The 20,119-nt window shown below is 43.7% G+C and overlaps 1 protein-coding gene across 1 annotated transcript in view; it reads right to left on the bottom strand.

The window, feature by feature from the left end:
* Positions 1-20,119, bottom strand: part of PRELID2 (PRELI domain containing 2) — a 167,146-nt gene that overhangs the window by 95,326 nt on the left and 51,701 nt on the right. Inside the window, exons 2-3 of the mRNA XM_040344592.1 lie at positions 16,010-16,067; positions 8,688-8,761 (exon numbers count right to left, since the gene is read on the bottom strand). Of these exons, the coding sequence (XP_040200526.1) occupies positions 8,688-8,761; positions 16,010-16,067 (132 nt within the window). The remainder of the gene's footprint in view (positions 1-8,687; positions 8,762-16,009; positions 16,068-20,119) is intronic.

Raw genomic sequence — 20,119 nt, 5'->3', positions numbered from 1 at the left:
AGTTTGATGGCATGGCACAGTGGTGACAATTGATGGCACAGTGGCTGCGTTTGATGGCATGGCACAGTGGTGCGAATTGATGGCATAGTGACTGCATTTGATGGCATGGCACAGTGGTGACAATTGATGGGACAGTGGCTTCATTTGATGGGCACAGTGAGGCTGCAATTTTTTTCTTTTCTTTTTTTTTCCGTTTTTGCCCCCCCAAAAATTTTGAGCACCAGCCGCCACTGTTACACACCCACATAAAAGGGTAAGCCCTACTGTGTTTGTGATTGCAATACAGATACAGGCTCCCGTTGGTTTTCTCTCGCTAAACCACCACCACGTTTTTAGAAGTCTGAACCTTTTTTATTTTTATATTTTCATTTTAGGTTTACATTTTTTTTTATTTTTATTTATTCTTTATTTCTGGTAAAATTTTCCTTTGTCTTTTTCTTCCTTTCCACAATTTGATATTTTTACATGAATCTTTATTTGGATTCTTACACTTTGCGTTTTCTTCTTTTTCTCTTTTCTGTCCATAACATGTCCATTTGAATCCCCCCTCTTTCCTTTCATCACCTCTTACTCGGTTTTTCACTTTGCTCCACACTGTAGATGCTATATACCAAATTCCACCCAGCATCTGCACCGGCATCATGAGTTTCTATGACACTGGCAGCCGGCCCACGGTGTTGATAGGCTTTAGTGCACAAGCACAACATCGAGCAACGCCATTGTGGGATAGTATACACACCACCACTGGCGCTTAGCAACCAGTGAACACTAACACTGGGACCTCGTTTATCCATTTGGATCTGATATAAATGTTTTAAATGACCGCTTGTTTGATCATCAATATTTCAGCAGTAAAAAATGTTTTTTGGATTTTTTGTGACCATTTATGCTATAATACCGGATTTTGGGCTACATGGATGGCCAATATGATAAGTTGAACAGCTAGGATGTCTGTGGCAGTTAAATAATTTTTTTGATGAATGTGTTTGGTGGATTTTTCTTAAATAAATGAATGTTCTGTTCTACACTGCACTTTATCATGTGCCGGATGAAAGGGTCCTTTCAAAGCAAAGCTCCAAAACAACACTTTTGAAACTATGATGAGATCAAATAAGGAAAATCGTGCTAGGAACCCAAATGTGTGATATCAAAAAGCAGCTGGCATAACTACCCTAATACATGGTATGCATAAATTGTAAAAAATGAATGTGTTCAACATGAAAAACACAACATATTCACATACGAGTTGTAAGGGGGTTAGCTTGGCAGCGTGCGCATGTGACCCCCTGGATGGGTTCACCTCACGAAATCAGGCACAGCAGACAGAGTTGTAAGTGAAAAAAACAAAAAGGTTTATTTAAAATTATATACAGTGAAAAATAGAACAGCAAAACAAAAAGAAACATGAAAAGAAACCCTGGTCAGCTTGACCGCTTACTACGCACTTAGATTCCCTTTCTAACAACTAGGTGCAGCCTTGTGCTGCCCCAGCCCCTATCTACCCGTTTTAGAAGTTTGTCACACAGGCTTTGTCTCACCGCACAGGACAGATCGCACACTCCCCAGTTTATGAACAAACACAGAACTGGTTCCAGGTTGGAGCACCTCCCTTAGCATGCTGGGAGTTTTTGTAGAGGTCTCAATGAGCCCACTTACTTCAGCTGGGCTCATTATCTCTTCCCCTGCAGGACTCCCAGCACTTCCCCCTAGTGGTATAAATTGGCATAAAGCCTGAATCTGGGACATACCGTATTTTCCGGCGTATAAGACGACTTTTTGGATGCAAAAAAATGCATCCAAAGTCGGGGGTCGTCTTATACGCCGGTGAGAGTCTCCGTGCTGCTGCGGGCGTCCATGATTTGAAAGCCGCGCCTTCTTCTCAGACTGTCCTGTGATAGGCGGAACACAAATCTTCCCAGCAGCGCCTCTGTTCTGTGTTCCGCCTATCACGGATGCCTTCTCATCCTCGGACGAGAGGACATCCGTGATAGGCGGAACACAGAACAGAGGCGCCGCTGGGAAGATTTGTGTTCCGCCTATCACAGGACAGTCTGAGGAGAAGGCGCGGCTTTCAAATCATGGATGCTCGCAGCACGGAGACTGTCAGCGGCCTGGAAGCCAGAAGCTGCAAAACGTGAGTGATGGCACAGTGGGGGGGAAAGTGGGGGCAAGTGATGGCACAGTGGGGGCAAGTGATGTAATGGCACAGTGGGGGCATGTAATGTAATGGCACAGTGGGGGCATGTAATGTAATGGCACAGTGAGGCATGTAATGTAATGTAATGACCTAATTTTCAGACAAAATCTGAAAATAAGCATTTTAGAAAATGAACCATTGCCATGGACAGACCACCATGCAATTAATTTCATAATCTCCAAAATTCCCCCAGAGATAAAAGCACCCAAGCCGGTGACAATACACTGGGCTAGATCTCAGAAGAAGCTCCATTCGGAACTCTTTAAATCTACCTTGGGAAACAGAATCAAAACAATCCATCCACATCAAACAGCCGCAGATACACTGGATGCCATAAACGCAGCCCTGCTACAGTCAGCCGATTTAGTAGCACCGAAACGCAAAGCCTGCATCCGAAAAAGAAAGTCTGGCTGGTTCAACAACCAGCTGTCGCTTCTGAAGCAAGAGCGCAGAAGGGCGGAAGCCGCCTGGAAAAGAAGCCCTGCAGAGGATAACCTCGTCATCTACAAGGCAATAACAACACGATATCATAAAGAAATCTTCAAAGCCAAGAAACATCATTTTTCGATGGCGATTAACAGCGCCCTAAACCGCCCCCGCGAACTCTTCAAGATGGTCACCCAGACCATGAATCCAGGATGTCTTGAAGTCCCCAACTCAGACACCCAAGAGTTCTGTAATGAACTATCGGATTTCTTCATCAACAAAATTGAAAGAATCCGGGAAAGCATCTTGCAAAACAATACCCCCCTCAACCCCACCGTCAATCAACCACAAAACACCCACAGAAACGCTCTACAATCAACAAAGTTCACTCTGGAACCGATCTCCATCGATACCACAAAAAATATCATTGGTGCTTTGCGGAACAGCACATCGCCCAATGATATCATCCCCACCAAACTGCTGAAGGAATGTGCCGACATCCTGGCACCACCCATCACACAGCTTATAAACCAGTCATTTAAGGAAGGCACAGTGCCATCCCTGTTGAAAGAGGGCACAATCCAGCCCATCTTGAAAAAACCTAACCTGGATCCCAAGGACCCAACTCACCGCCGTCCCATAACAGGCCTAAATGTTCTCTCCAAGATAATGGAGAAAGTAGTGGTACAACAGCTGCAACAGCATCTAGATACCCACAATCTACTGGATCCATTACAATCAGGCTTCCGTCCCGGACACGGGACAGAAACGGCCTTACTCAAAATATGGGACGATGCCCTCGAGGCCGCAGATGAAGGAGAATCTTGTCTCCTGGTTCTGCTGGACCTAAGCGCAGCCTTTGACACGGTAGACCACAAACTGTTACTGATGCGACTAGCCAAGGTAGCAGAAGTCGCAGAAGGTGATTTACCATGGTTTTCTTCCTTTCTTGAAAACCGATCACAAACAGTTAAATTGGGTTCTTTCACGTCGGAAAAGCGCACGGTGTCATGTGGAGTCCCCCAAGGATCCCCCCTGTCACCGGTGCTTTTCAACATCTATCTTCGCCCTCTCTTTGATATTATCAGTAGCCAAGATCTACTCTATCACTCTTATGCAGACGATACGCAATTGTATTTTCGCATCTGCAACAAAAAGGATCATCATCCCAGTTTAGAGAAATGTCTCTCTTTGATAGAAAACTGGATGACAAAGAGTTATCTTAAACTCAACAGTTCAAAAACAGAACTTCTTATATTTCACGCCAGCCGAAAGAGTCAACTGGCAACAACCTGGACACCGCCGCCCATTCTGGGCCAAATCATCACCCCTAGCTCCAAAGTCAAAAGTCTCGGGGTCATCTTCGACACCTTCATGACAATGGACGCACAAATAGGGTCAGTAGTCAGCGGAGTGCACCATCTGTTGCGCCTACTATGCAGACTTATTCCATTTATCCCCAAAGAAGACGTAGCAGTCGTGGTGGGAACAATCGTGAATTCCAGACTGGACTATGCTAACGCCCTGTACCTCGGACTCCCACAGTACCAAATCTCCCGTCTGCAAGTCGTTCAGAATACGGCCGCCAGACTGGTGACTGGGAAAAAAAAATGGGAATCAATCTCACCTTCGCGGAGAACCCTTCACTGGCTGCCAGTAAAAGACAGAATTGCATTTAAAGCACTCTGCCTGACACATAAGTGCATCCATGGGAAGGCTCCGCAATATCTTTGCGACAAGATAGAACCTCACAATTCGAATCGCGTTCTGCGATCCACCGACCAAAATCTGGTCAGGGTACCAAAAACCAAATACAAGTCCAAAGGAGAAAGAAGGTTTGCTTTTCAAGGTCCGAGACTATGGAACGCTTTACCAACCAGCATTCGGTTGGAGGAAAACCACCTGACTTTCAGAAGACAGATCAAAACTCTGCTCTTTTGATGTCATGAGACACGAACAACTAGCGCCCAGAAGTGATTCAGTTCGCATGCGCCGCGCTTTATAAGTTTTTCATTCATTCATACATTCAGTGAGATTTGAAAAAAGCCTGTTTCTGTCAGCGGTTGTTCCGACTACCCCTCAGCTTCCAGAAAGACTAGAAGGAAGGGGGTAGTCTTATACGGCAAGTATATCCCAAAACCAACATTTTTCCTGGAAAATTAGGGGGTCGTCTTATACGCCGGCAAATACAGTATATATTTTCCATCCTGGATGCAACCAGGCAATTTTACCTGCCTGCTGTCACAGAGTGTATATATATTTGAAGTTGAAAAAAAGGTCCTACATGAAAGCCAAAAAGTGGTTGAAATCTCCTGTGAATCCCAAAAGAGCCTCCAATCTTTTTAGCATTGTTACCAGATTCTGATAACCCTCACAAAAGGGGAGGCCAAAAAGGCTTAGAATTATCCACATCCCCCCAAACTACTTCAGGGATCAAGACAGGTTATTGCATTTCAATCTATCCCACCAGTCAGTATGTGATGAGGTTCCACACAGGCAAGGGAAAGAAATAAAATAAAGGACTTCTCCATCAAGATTATTAAGACCCCTTTCACACTGCCAGCGGGTTGCGTTAGCAGTAAAGCGGTGCTTTACAGTCTTTTTAGTATCGCTTTTCGGTTAGGTGTTTTTAACCCACGCTAGCGGCCGAAGAAAGGGTTACATGCCAACAAAAAGTGCCGCTGCCAAACCATTCTGTGGCACTTCGGCAGCAGTGCCTATTCTTTTCAATGGGCAGGGGCGGTGGAAGAGCGGTGTATACATCACTCTTAAACCGCTCCAAAAGATGCTGCTTGCTGGACTTTTTCTAAGGTCCTGCAAGCACAACACTCCAGTGTGAAAGAACTCTGGCTTTCACACTGGGGCTGCAGGGCAGGTGTTTTCAATGTGCTTTACAGGTGCTATTTTTAGCCCTTTAGCACCTGCAAAATGCCTCAGTGAGAAAGGGCTCTAATACAAAACATCAGTCCCTCACCTCATGCCAGTGTTCTAGGTGTAACCCTGGACTCTGACCTGTCCTTTCAGCCCCAAATCAAAATCGCTGTCCAAATATTGTAGACTTCAACTCCAAAATATACCCAATGTGACTTTTTCACCCCTTGTTATTCTTCTGCTTGACTACTTGTAACTCCCTTCTTATTAGCCTGCCCCTCCACAGGCTATCCCCTCTTCAGTCTAACATGAATGCAGCTGCCAGACTAGTCCACCTTACTGTTCATTCTCTGCGAATCCCTCCTCTGGCTTCCTGTTGTTCAATGAATAAAATTCTAAATACAAACATACAAAACCATTTATAACTCTGCCCCGAGCTACATCACCAATATTGTCTCCAAATATCACCTACACCATCCTCTCCGCTACTCCCAAGACCTCCTGCTCTCTAGCTCCCTTGTCTCCTCCTCTCAGGCTTTTCTCCAGGACTTTTCCAGAGCCTCTCCCATCCTCTGGAATTCACTTCCCCAATCTGTCCAGCTATCTCCTACTTTGTCCACTTTTAGGAGATCGCTGAAAACTCATCTCTTCAGGGAGCCTACCCTACCTTCAGCTAATAACTGAATCTTCTAGCTCTCTCTTCTATCAGTTCATCCTTCACAGTCAATACCTTTTGTTCCACCAGCCCTTCCCTATTAGATTGTAAGCTTGCAGGAGCAGGGACCTAACCCTCTTGTATTGCATTATATTGTTTCTGTATTGTCTCCCTTTATATTGTAAAGCGCTGGATAAATTGTTGGCGCTATATAAATCCTGTATAATAATATTTCTCAAGAAAAACAATATCATTTTGCAAAATGATCTTGCCTTTCTTGAGAAAGAATGACAATAAAAGTTGGTGTCTCTCTCTTCTTTTAAAATACCTTGCTTGTGTTACCTGTGTGATGTGAGCTCTGAATAAAGCTTTGAACCCATTCCGGAGATCCTTGGTGTGCTTGTTACATATTTCTGGCCTCCCAGCATGTCACCCACTATCAGGTCCCGGAGTAAGCAGAAGCCCGGTAACCTGCAAGGCATATACCATGCACAAGTCCCTGCTGCCCCCATTTGGCCAATATTGCTGTAAGTAAGAGTGCTTTGGAACCCCCCCGATCCAGACATCTGGGTGAATCTTGAATGTAAAGTGGGGGTCTTTCCTGGAGCAGACAGTGGATCACAGAACGAACTGCACTCCTGTGATCTATAGAAAGTATAGCCAAAATAGCTTTGCCCATACGTCTCTTTTAAAAGATAACATTGTTTTGGCTTAAAATAGATTACAAAATCCATACATCTGGTGATGGTAGAAGACCAAGACGAATATTGATTTTTTTTTTTTTTTTTTTTTGCTAAACTCCAGGTAGGAACCAGCACATTAGAAAATAAAAGCAACAGGCTAACCTTTGCCCAATAAGTCCAACCTTTTTTGTTATAATGTGCAGCTTTTGCAGAAATCTTGTGCCTGAAACAAATACCTCACTCTGCCTTTGCAAGACTGTTCCCTTTTTGCACGACCAGCCATTGCAGCTCTTTCCCCATGGAGAAAGGCTTCTGGTTGTGTTCCCTCCTCTCTGAAGTTCTCTGACTGCAGCACTAACACCTTTACTTGACACTGCCTTCAGTGGTGTGGGCCGACTAACAGAACACTTTGTTGTGACCTGAGCAAAAGAAAAATGCAGTTTCTTTTCGGAGATGGTAAACACTTCAGATGTGAGGTGTGGCAGCTCTCTGGATTCTCCCCCAGGCATCCAACTATATAAAAAAATCTTGATTGCCAGTAATGACATCATAGGCAACAAAAACTTTTTTAGATTTAAAAGATTTTGGAAAAAGCATGAGAGCAATTATATTCAAGGACAAGTTCATCTTTTATAAATAAAATGCTCATCTTTTTGCGGGTAAAAAAATAGCTTTTTTTTTTTTATTGCAGCCTGTAAGACCCTGCACCTGCAATCAGTAGATCATGGGTGCGATGCCAGGCTCCTGAAGACTCTCAGTCAGCCGTTGTACCCCCTGTATGAGCAGGTGTCAGGCAGTTACTGAACTGCAGGAAGAATAAATAAACTATGAGAACTACAAGCTGTCTGCTGTGGTGGCTGACTGTACTTGTATTTAATGAATTTGTGAATAAATGACATGCCGTGTGGATGGAACTCCACGTGGCCGTACTTTAATTGTAACAGCGGGTGCAGAGAGAAAGTCCCTGTCCGCTGCCACAGGTTGAAGGAAGTGTAACATGTTACAGAGGTGAATTTAGCCTTTAAAAAGTAGGCATTCAGCTCTGAAGTGGAATTCTACTTAAAAATGAAAATGTACCCTAGTCTAGTATGTACAATAAATCAAATGTTTACATTGAGCATTACTGAAATTGCTGATTGTTTGATTAGAAACTGCAGTCTAATCTAGACAATCAGCAATCTTTACTGACAATAGTGTGCCTATGCTGCTGAATGTAGCTGTGTACACTTCCTAAAACAGTTGTCAGTGTTTGTAAGCTTCGCAGCACAGCTCTATCAAGTACCGCCCCACCCCCACCTGGCACTGTCACCCTTCTGGCTGGCCCCGCCCCATTGTGCCCACCACTGCCCCCTCTGTTTGGTATCCTGTGATCATAGAAATGCCCTAAATGTTCATGGCCACTGTCTAGGCACATCACTTCAGGAAATTACGATTCCATTAGGCAACACATCAGAATAAAAGCTGCCGAACCTTTTTAACCACACAGGCAACGTGGTCACGTGACATGGACAGGTTTTTATCTTTTTTCTTTTTCTTTAAAAAGGTGGAATAAAACATCACACATTTTAAAACAGATGTAAAATAGAGTGTAGCTTAATGCAGGAAGATAATTTGATAGCAAGCCTTAACTTCTAATTGAAAGCATTTTCCAGCTTCAAACTGGATGGTCATCCTAACTACCCAGCGCCAAGACATACTGTAGACTGTAATGTGTGGCTTGCCATGAAAATAAAAAAAAATACTGGGATTGTGAATGTCCAGAAGTCTCCTAAGTGCAATAAATACTATTGGTGTCCTGCCAAGTTACAGTAAGGTATTTCATCTGAATGTGGTATTGTACTAAACCAGGACTTACCCTTCTTAGAAACGATGGAACAACATTATTGCAAGCTGCAATCCTCCGCCTGTACACAATGCCAGTTTCTGGGTCTGCTCATGGAAGGGATGAAAAAAAAAAAAAAAAAAACGACAGTATGAGATTGCACCATTTCTCTCAAAAGCATTGTATTTCCAGATACGGTGTAATAAGAGTTACAGCTTTTTTTGCACTGATCATCAAAATCGTGAAAAACAGAAGAAATAATTTCTAACAAAAAAAGAAGAAATGTATCAGTGGGGAGGAGGTTAAGAGCCTTTACTAAAGATAAACATAATCAAAATGCATAAGACCCCATCTTTTGGAGGTCCTGTAACAATAATATAAATCTGACACTTTGGTTTGCAAATCAAAATTAATACACAAGCTTTAGCACAATTGCTTAGTGATTACACAGCAGAAAATGTTTAATTACTGATATGATGGTATCTAATTAAAACAGGAAATTATCTAATTAAAACCAATTGGCTGCATTTTGATACTAGCTACACTGTATAGTATACATAAAAAGGAGGTATCATTATAATTTTTCATGAATAAAATTCATTCATTCAAAAGTTAGCCCAATTTGTTTGTATAATGTGACAGACGACGTTATGCCGAGTAAATACATACCTCACATGTCACGCTTTAAAATTGTGCACACTCATAGTATGGCGCCAAACTTCGGTACTTAAAAATCTCCATAGGCAATGCTTTAAAAAAATTTAACAGATTACATGTTTAGAGTTACAGAGGTCTTGGGCTAGAATTATTGCTCTTGCGCTAACGTTCGTATTGATACCTCACATATGTACCATATTTATCGGTGTTTATAACACGCACCTTTTTCCCCTTAAAATCAGGGGAAAATCGTGGGTGCGTGTTATACGCCGATCCCCGCTGTCTCTGAGCGCCGCCGACATAGACCGAGCTGAGCCGATCGTACTGGGTACTCGGCTCCGCTCGCAGTCTCGCCCTGTCCCGCCTCCTAGCCTTTATGTCCCGCCATTGGACTGCTGTCGTGTCCGTCATACGAGTCGGGCCAAGGGGCGGGACTGGGCAGGACTGCGAGAGGAGCCGAATACAGAGGAAATCCGGCTCTGTATAGCTCGGCTGAGGCGCTAAATTAAAAAATACATAATGCTGCAATTTTGGGCAAGGTGCAGACGGACACTTATAAGGCTGCAGATGGACACTTAGAAGGCTGGATGGACTCTGTGCAAGGCTGCAGATGGATGCTGGGCAAGACAGCAGATGGACACTGATAAGGCTGCATTGATGGGCATTTAAAATGTAAGTTTTTTTTCCTTAAACTTCCCTTCTAAGCTTGGGGTGCGTGTTATACGCCGATAAATAAGGTAGTTTGAACGTCATTTACATATGCATTTTCTCCTGTGTGAGGGCTTGCAGGAACGGGGGCACTTGAATATTTTTTTTACTTTTGTAATTGTTTTTTTTAATTGAAAAAAAAAAATAATCATTTTACACTTTCCATTTAAAAAGTTATTTTTTATCATTTTAAATTATAACTACAAGGAATGTAAACATCAATTGTAATGGGAATAGTGCGTTATCGGTCCTGGAGGGGAGGAGCGGGGTGGGAGGGGGAGACACCCCCCCCCCCCCCCCTCCCGTCGCCAGACAAAATAATCAAGTGGCTGAACTGCCGCTATGATCATTCCTATGGTGTAGGAAATCGCCAGCTGAAAAAAAAAAAAATATCTGGATGATGCCTGCAGCTCCAGGCATCATTCAGATATCACCACTGAAAGCCCTGGATGTCATATGATGGCCTGTGGTATGGAAATGATTAAGGGGTTGAACATGAATATCAAATACACATTTTAGGAACCGCAACCAATTTTAATACAGCACCCCATTTTCAGGGGCTTAAATGTAATTGGACAAATTAATATAATTATAAATAAAATGTAAATTTTTTATATTTTGTTGAGAATCCTTTACTGGCAATGACCATGGACATTACCAAAGACTGGGTTTCCTCCTTTTTGGTGCTTTACCAGGCTCCAACTGCAGCTGTCTTCAGTTGTTCTTTGTGGGTCTTTCTGCCTTTAGTATTGCCTTCAGCAAGTGAAATGCATGCTCAATTTGGTTGAGATTAGTTGATTGACTCAGGCCATTGCAGAATATTTCACTTCTTTTTCTTCAAAAGCTCCTGGGTATCTTTTGCAATGTGTTGGATCCCTGTCCATCTGTACTGTGAAGCACCATCCAATCAACTTTGCTGCATTTGGCTGAAGGTATATCTCTAAACACTGCAGAATTCATCCGGCTGCTTTGGTCTTCTGGCAACATCATCAATAAACACCAATGACCCAGAGCCACTGGAAGCCATTTATGCCTATGTCATCACACTGCCTCCACCATGTTTTACAGATGACTGTGTGTGCTTTGGATCATGAGCTGTTCCAAGCCTTCTCCACACTTTTTTCTTCCCATCATTCTGGTACAGATTAATCTTAGTTTCATCCATCCAAAGAATGCTTTTACAGAACTAATCTGGCTTTATTTATTTTTTTAGATGGTTTTAGGCAAAGTCTAATCTGGCTCTTCTATTCTTCAGGCTTATGAATTGTTTCCTTGTGGTGAACCCTCTATATTTGCTCTCATGAAGTCTTCTCTTGATTGTAGACTTGACTTGTGACAATGATACGCCCACCTCCTAGAGAGTGTCATTCACTTGTTTGGATGTTGTAAATGTTTTGTTTTCCCCTTTACCAAAGAGAGGATCCTGCGATCATCCACCACTCTTGTCTTCCGTGAACAACCAGGCCTTTTTACGTTGCTGAACTCACCAGTGTGTTTTTTTCTTTCCTCAGAATGTACCAAACTGTTGATTTGACCACTCCTAATGTTGCTGCCATCGCTGATGGATTTCTTTCATTTTTGAAGCCTTACAATGGCCTGTTTCACTTGCATGACAGCTCTTTTGAATGCATGATGTAGGTTCACAGCAATCGTTTCCAAATGCAAATATCACTCTTAAGCCTCATACACACAATCGAACTTCCAACTGACTTTTCCGTTAATTTTGCGCCGAATGGGCGTTGGTCATGAACTTGGTATGCATACACACAGTAGGACTTTTTCAGCCAACTTTCACCAAATCGGGTGGTTTTTCAGCTCTTTACCACCACCCTGTGGGCAACTTCTGCTATTGTTGTGTGATATTTAGAATTGGTTCTGAGCATGCGTGTTTGTACTTTGGACTTTAGTCCGATGGACTTGTGTACACAAGATCGGATTAGCCGACGTAGGACATTTGTTGCCGGAAAGTTTCACATGTTCGTCGAACATTTGTCTGATGAAAAACACAAAAAAGTTTGTCCGATGGAACGTACACCAGGTCGGATTGTCCGAAAAAGAAAACGTCCGTCGGACATTTGATGTCGTGTATGGGTCTTTGGTATCAACTCCAGACTTTTTACCTGCTTAATTGATGAAGAAATAACGAAGGAGTAGCCCACACCTGGCCATGAAACAGCTTTTGATTTAATTGTCAAATTACTTGTGCCCCCTTGAGCTATAGTTCCTAAACCCTTCTTCCAATTTGGATGTACATACAGTATCCTAAAATTAAACCTGAGAGTGTGCACTTTCATGCCCATATCCATTATATAAACCAGGGGTCTCCATACTTTTAAAGCAAAGGGCCAGTTTACGGTCTTTCCGACATTAGGGGGGGCCGGATTCTGACCAGTTGGGGTAGAAAATGCCCCAGGGCCGAGCATCAGTAAGAATAAACATGGCCCCAGTGTTGGTGGGCAGTAGGAAGAGGAATAGTGTTCCATCATTGCTATTAGTCTAAGAAAAAATGCCCCATTGTTGGTGCAATTGGGAGGAATAGTGCCTCATATCATTGGGAGCAATACTGCCCCAAGGGCCGGATGAAGACATGAAAACATCACTGCTAGCCCCTTCTCATATACTACTCCTCCTGTGTCATTGTCATAGCAAATCCAAGTTTCTAAATACCTCATTAAAGCTGTTCTTTCTGGCCGCTCCTCCTCACCTGAGTGTAGCTTTAGATTGGAGGAGGAGAAAAGCAGTCATGAAACAGAGGAGAGCAGTCACGTGACTGAATAGCATGACAGAACAGCGTTAATGAGGTATTTAGAAGCTTTGATTTGCTTTTACAATGACACAGGAGGAGCGTTGATTGCGAAGGAGCTGACAGCGATTCTTTCTTAACTTTAAAGTATGCTGGCATTGCTGTCCCAGGAGACTGGGAGGGGTCTCCTGGGAGTGCAGGGGGCTGTGGATTTTTTTTTCTCCTTAAACACTTCCCTACCGCTGGACGTCCTGGAGGGGGGGGGGGGATATCTGAATGATGCCTGCAGCTACAGGCATCATTCAGATATCATTCTTTGCAGCTGGCGATTCTGTGCACCATAAGAATGATCATAGCGGCAGTTCCGCCACTTGATCGTTCTTATAGGCGACACCGCCATCCGGTGCGTCTCCTGGGTTTTCCCATGCCATCAGGGGCCCGGAGGACTAATCGGCTGGTGCCGGATGATGACGATAGAGATTTCCGGTGACCAGACCACATCTCTATGACCGTCGGAAGCCCGGGCACAATGTTATGAGTTCAAGGCCCAAGTTCCTGGAAATAAAAAAACGCCCCTGTCCCCGATAGCTTGCGCTCTGGTGCGAACACACACAAGTCCCGCCCACATGTAAACGCTATTCAAACCACACATGTGAGGCACTGCCACATGCGTTAAAGCGTGTGCAACAATTCTAGCACTAGACCTCCTCTAACTCTAAACTGGTAACCTGTAACAAAATTGAAAGCCAAGCTTATGGAGAATTTTAAGTACCAAAGTTTGGCGCCATTCCATGAGTGTGCGCAATTTTAAAGCGACACGTGTTAGGTATCTATTTACTCAGTGTAACATCTTTCACATTATACAAACAAATTGGGCTAACTTTACTGTTTAGTTATTTTTTAATCCATGAAACTGTTTTTTTCCAAAAAAAAAAAAAATACTTTTGTAAAATTATTCCGCAAATACCATGCGAGATAAAAAGCAATGAACGCCACTTTATTCCCTAGGGCGTCTGCTAAAAAAAAAAAAAAAAAACATATATAATGTTTGGGGGTTCTGAGTAATTTTCTAGCAAAAAAATATGATTTTTACATGAAGAAGAGAAGTGCCAGAATAGGCCCGGTAGGGAAGTGGTTTTAAACTAGGTTTAAACCTCGCATTCGTTCCAATGTAAGGGACTGAACCGGAAACCGGCACGGTTTTTCCAGCCTCTGTGGCATGGTGGGTTTCGGTCTGGATGTTCGGGTCCACTGGAGTCCACAGTGAGCTGGACTTTAAACATCCAGGAAGAGAGCACAGCAGGGCTCTGGTTTGGAGACTCAGGAGGGAACCTGAGTGAGAGGAGCTCTGTGAGAGGAGCTCTGTTAGAGTAGACTAAAAAAGAAAAGGTTTGCTTTCCCGCATGTTTTGTGGGTGACGGGGACCAGCCCCGCACTGTATAGAGAGGAGAATATTGGTTTAGTTTAGCGCCGGACGGCAAGGATTTAATTTACTGTTTTGTTTATTTTTATTTGCAAACCTCCTGTACATAAACCTGGCATCTGCCAGATTTTAAAGAAAGTGCCCGTTTGCGGACTGCGATTTAGAAAGGTGATCCCCACGAGCCAATTTCCCACAATATTTATATATATATATATATACATACATACATACACACACACACACACACACACATATACATAACATGGTTAAATCTCTTGACCACATTATCACAGATTAAAGTGGTTCCAAATCCTTAAAGCGGGGGTTCACCCTATATAAAAAAAAAAAAAAAAAAAAAAAAAAAAAAAATTCCCTCTACCATTAAATCCCGCATAGTAGCGCGAGCTACACTATGCCGGTCTTAATTTTTTTTTCCCCGTACTCACTGTTATATCGTACATAGAAGATTCCGGGGAATGGGCGTTCCTATGGACAGGGAAGGTGATTGACGGCCGGCCGTGGCACGTCACGCTTCTCCGGAAATAGCCGAAATAGGCTTGGCTCTTCACGGCGCCTGCGCATAGCCTGTGCGCAGGCGCCGTGAAGAGCCGAGACCTACTCCGGCTGTCTTCGGGGAGCGTGACGTGCCAGAGACGGCCGTCAATCACCCTCCCTCTTGCTAGGAACGCCCATTCCCCGCGGCAGACGGAATCGTCTATGTACGATATAACCGTGAGTACGGGGATAAAAAAAATTAAGACCGGCATAGTGTAGCTCGCGCTACTATGCCGGATTTTATGCTGAAATGTTGTTCAGCAGGGTGAACCACCGTAAACCCGATTCATGAAATTTGATGTAGGCACAAATATCTGTACTGTTTTCTTATCTCTCTCCAAAGCACCCGTGTGTTTCAGCCGTTTTGTTTCTCCGTTATCAGCATGATAACTTCTGACACGTTCTGAGACGGGGCATAAAAGCAGCCTGAAGTTTGGGATTGCTATAAATTAGCAGAGAGCTGGTCTATTCATAGCACAACTCTGCCTATGTGGGGTTGGGGGGGGCTTACCTTCAATCACCTGTCTCCCAGTGTAAGCCAAGAGTTTTAAAGAAAACTCACAGTGCAGAATGAGGAAGTAAAAATTATAAGGAATATAGAAAGGGAAAGACAGCAGAGATGCATGTAAAACGTATGTAGGGTGATTTGTGTCATCTCTGTGCACCATCTGAGGCTGTTCACTTCACTGTGTATATGTGAGGGTTTACATCCACTTTAAGGATTTTACTGTAATGCATTCGATGTAAAAAAAAAAAAAAAAAAAAACCTTCTTTGCCACAGTCCCCCCCCCCCTTACCTGAGCCTGATCCAGCACTGTGCACAGCAAGTGTAACTCTTTCTGCTCTTAACCTCCTCACATGGTAGCCCCTGCTGCCGTCAATCAAATTCTGTGACAAATGAGCAGGGGGCGGGGCCGAGCCACGCTGTGTCTATTGACACAGGCAGCGCGGCTCAGGATCGAGCCCACACGTGCCCCCATAGAAAGTCTTTCAATGGATGCACTTGCCAAAGAGGAGGAGCCAGGAGTGCCAGCAGGGGACCCCAGAAGAGTCTGCTCTTTACAAACCACTGCACAGAGCAAGCAAGTATGGCATGTATATTATTTTTAAAAAATAATGCGTTACAAAATCAATCACTTTAATAACAAACTATGTACTTTTAGAATTACAGTTTTAATTGAAACCTGAGCATTTTTAGACTGCCATAGACAGCACCTTAATTTGCCGTAGTCACCTTTTTAAGAAGTCATGGTTTAGATGCTTGCTTACCCGATTGTTCGTCTACAGTTTTGATAGATGCAACATGTTTCTCTAAAGGTGTTGGATACTGGGTAAAGAAATATAACAAGCAATTAGAGACTGAATTAAAGTTTTGGAATTGATTCACATATGAAAAATGGAAGCAAATCTGCAAGGCTGATAAGCACATACAAGGGGTAGGCACATTGTAAATTAATCACCAGAGATCACCAATAAAAAGATGAAAACAAAATTAGACAAAAAAAATAAAAACTATTGTTAAAATTTGACTTTTTTTTTTATTGTGTACATGATTTTGCCAAATGTATAGTTTAAGATCAAATACTGCCAATAGTATGGATTTAGATATTTATATTATCCAGCAAACATTATAGCTGTATTTAAATGGCACAGAAAAAGTGTTGAGCTTTTTATAAAAAAGCTGGTTGCCTGCCTATCTCTGCTTTTAATATTTTCTCAGTCACCGACTCAGAACGAGCCTGCAGATTAGAAAATGGTTAAATTCAGAACTCTTTAACTCCATGGCCCAGATTCAAGAAGCACTTGCGCCCGCGCAACCATAGGTTGCGCGGCGCAAGGGCTTACTTGCTCCGGTGTAACGAGTGCTCCTGATTCAGGAACCTCGTTACACCGACTGCAGCCTAGGATATGACAGACATAAGCCTCCTTATGCCTTCATATCCCAGGCTGCATTCTTGCGTTGGCCGCTAGGGGGCGCGGCCATTGTGATCGGCGTATAGTATGCAAATTGCATACTACCACCGATTCACAAAAGTTGCGCGGGCCCTGCGCACGCAAGGTACGGAGTTTCCGTACGGCGACTTTAGCGCAAGGTTGCTCCTGCTATAGCAGGGGCAACCTATGCTAAAGTATAGCTGCGCTTCCCGCTCGTGAAATTTAAATTTCACGTCGTTTACGTAAGTGATTCGTGAATGGCGCTGGACGCCATTCACGTTCACTTAGAAGCAAATGACGTCCTTGCGACGTCATTTGCCGCAATGCACGTCGGGAAAGTTTCCCGACGGAGCATGCGCTGTTCGCTCGGCGCGGGAGCGCGCCTAATTTAAATGATTCCCGCCCCCGGCGGGATCATTTACATTAGGCAGCCTTACGCCCGGCTGTTTAGCATACCGCCCGCGCAATTTACGGAGCTACTGCTCCGTGAATCGCGGGCATTTCAAAATATTTGCGTGGGCGCAGAGCAAAACTCGTTGCCCTGTGCCCACGCAAATATTGCACGGATCTACTTGAATCTGGGCCCATATATGGATCAGCATAACGGCCAGAAAACACATGCATTATCCGGAGGGTCAGCAGTAGCATCATCCATACTTTCTCAGTAGGATTCCTTTGAGTCAGACAGGTCACAAGTTTTTCCCGACTCAAATGAGTCCCAGTACTGGTGACCTGCGATTTCTTCTCAGGGTGAAGCCAGTCGTCAATAGTCAAAAATACCAAAGAAAAAAAACACAGATAATAAAATGTTATACACACACACACACACACACACACACACATACATACATATATATATATATATATATATATATATAGAGATATATAGTGGGACTCTGTGCTATGTGAAAGATTGCTGGTTTACGCCAGATTTTGGAGAGAAAGACACATTAATTGCACAGCTGTGTCTTGGACTTTTTAGTTCTGACATGGCTCAGAGCCCCACCCGACAGGAAGTCTGTTCCTGGGAATCAGGCGGATTCCCAATCCCTCTGAGAGGAGTCAGAGATGCTGTATGGGGACAGCTAGAGCATGCATATCTGCAGGAGGCAGATGTCGTTTGATGATTGAGCAGCAAGACGCTTATCAGGAGAATGCTAGGTTTGAGCTTATCCCTAGGAAACCGTTTGTTCTGAGGAACAGAAGCTTAGGCCTAGGCTAAAGGCCTGAAACAGCCGGATGGCAAGTATGACAGCCAGGAGGCTAAACTGTTGAGTTGGCAAGATACAGGAATGGTGGAACCCCTGCGAGGGCTGCTAATGTATTTGTGAACTTTTGTGCTTTTAAATAAAAGTGGGCTACCAGGCCCTTAAAAACTCAGTTCTGGACTGGCGTACTCACTGGAAAATGCACCTGGAGTCTAATAACACCAATCTTACAATGTATACACACATATATGTATATATACATACACACACACACACACACACACACTATATATATATATATATATATATATATATATATACACACATACACACACACACATATATACACACACACATACACATTATATATATCTCCACTACACAAGTTATATTGTGATATAAAAAATATTAAAAATAGCATTTCCTTTTCAATATGCAGCCACTGTAATTTCTGTAAATTGCAATGCAATATGGCCGCCTGTTTGTGTGATCGGCTCACTGATTTTCCCAGAAGTCTGCACAAGATACAAGTCAGATTTTGGGGATCCTCTGATAATGAAATATTTTGTTTTTGGTGACATGTTCCTAAAGGGTTAAAGTGTTTTTTTTTTTACCTTAATGCATTCTATGTTAAGCTTAAAGCGGTTGTAAACCGCATAAACTTTTTTTTTTTTCCCCCAAACCTGCAATGCAAAAGGCATAATAGGCTAGTATGCACCGCATACTAGCCTATTATGAAATACTTACCTCGGAACGAGGTGTGTACCACTTACCTGGTCCACGCCGAGCAGGATGTCATCTTGCTCCGGCGTGTCTTCCGGGTATCGCCGCTCCAGCGCTGTGATTGGCTGGAGCGGCGATGACGTCACTCCCGCGCGTGCGCGCGGGAGATTTAAAATCGGCAGGGTCCGGCGATGCCGGTCCTTCAGCCGTGGAGTCCCCCCTGCGCATGCGCCGCCCGCATTGCGGGGGTAATATCTCCTAAACCGTGCAGGTTTAGGAGATATTCTCCTTACCTACAGGTAAGCCTTGTTGTAGGCTTACCTGTAGGTAAAAGTCCAAATAGTGGGTTTACAACCACTTTAAGAATCAGTTTAATCATTTCTAAAAGGGATACAGACCTTGAAGCTTTCTTCATTAGGAGCTCTCTGCAAGTGCATCAGCTGATCAATAATGAAAATGTAAAACACTTTTCTTCAGAGCAGAAACAGGTATGACTCAAAACGTGAAGTTATTTTTAAAGCTTTAGATGCAGTATATTTAAGCATTTGGGGCCAGATTCACATACAATTGCGGCGGCGTAACGCATCACATTTACGTTACACCACCGCAAGTTTTACGGGCAAGTGCTTGATTCACAAAGCACTTGCCTGTAAACTTCCGGCGGCGTAAATCCGTCCGGCGCAAGCCTGCCTAATTCAAATGGGGCGTGTATCATTTAAAACGTTAGAACGTACTGTGCATGCTCCGTTTTGAAATTTCCCGCCGTGCTTTGCGCGAAATGACATCGCACCGACGTAATCTTTTGAACGGCGACGTGCGTTACGTCCTTTCCTATTCACGAACGACTTACACAAAAAAAAAAAATTAAAATTCGACGCGGGAACGACGGCCATATAAGCCACGAAATAGCAGCCGTACATTTACGCCGGGAAAAGCCAACTAGCGACGACGTAAGAGAATGCGACAAACGCGCGTACCTTCGTGGATCGCCGTAAACAGCCAATTAGCATACCCGACGCAGAAAACGACACAAACTCCACCCAGCGGGCGCCAAAGTATTACACCTACGATCCGAAGGCGTACGAAGCCGTACGCCTGTCGGATCGAAGCCAAAAGCCGTCGTATCTTGGTTTGAGGATTCAAACTAAAGATACGAGGCGGCAAATTTGAAAATACGCCGAAGTATCAGTAGATACGCCGGCGTATTTCTACTGTGAATCTGGCCCTTGGATTCTCATGTGCTTGGTTCATGACAAAGCACCAGTCTCATCTGTCATATCTAAAATGGGAAACATCAATTGCTGTTCGAGGAAGATCAGAAACAGATTCTGGAGGGGAGGTAGAATAGAGGGGTAGTGGGTTTATCCATTATTTCTACATGGTAGTAGAAAATCCCTCCCTTGACAACCAAGAGTGGGCCATCCCAAAAGGGGATAAGGAGGACCCTGAAAAGGTAGCGAATCAGGCAGAGCACAGCAGTCCAGACTGACATCGTCTGGACCCTCAGGGACAA

This window comes from Rana temporaria, chromosome 3 (genome assembly GCF_905171775.1).
Source record: "Rana temporaria chromosome 3, aRanTem1.1, whole genome shotgun sequence".
Lineage (NCBI taxonomy): Eukaryota > Metazoa > Chordata > Amphibia > Anura > Ranidae > Rana > Rana temporaria.
Note: the sequence above shows the minus strand (reverse complement) of the source record. Positions and strands in the feature narration are given on the sequence as shown.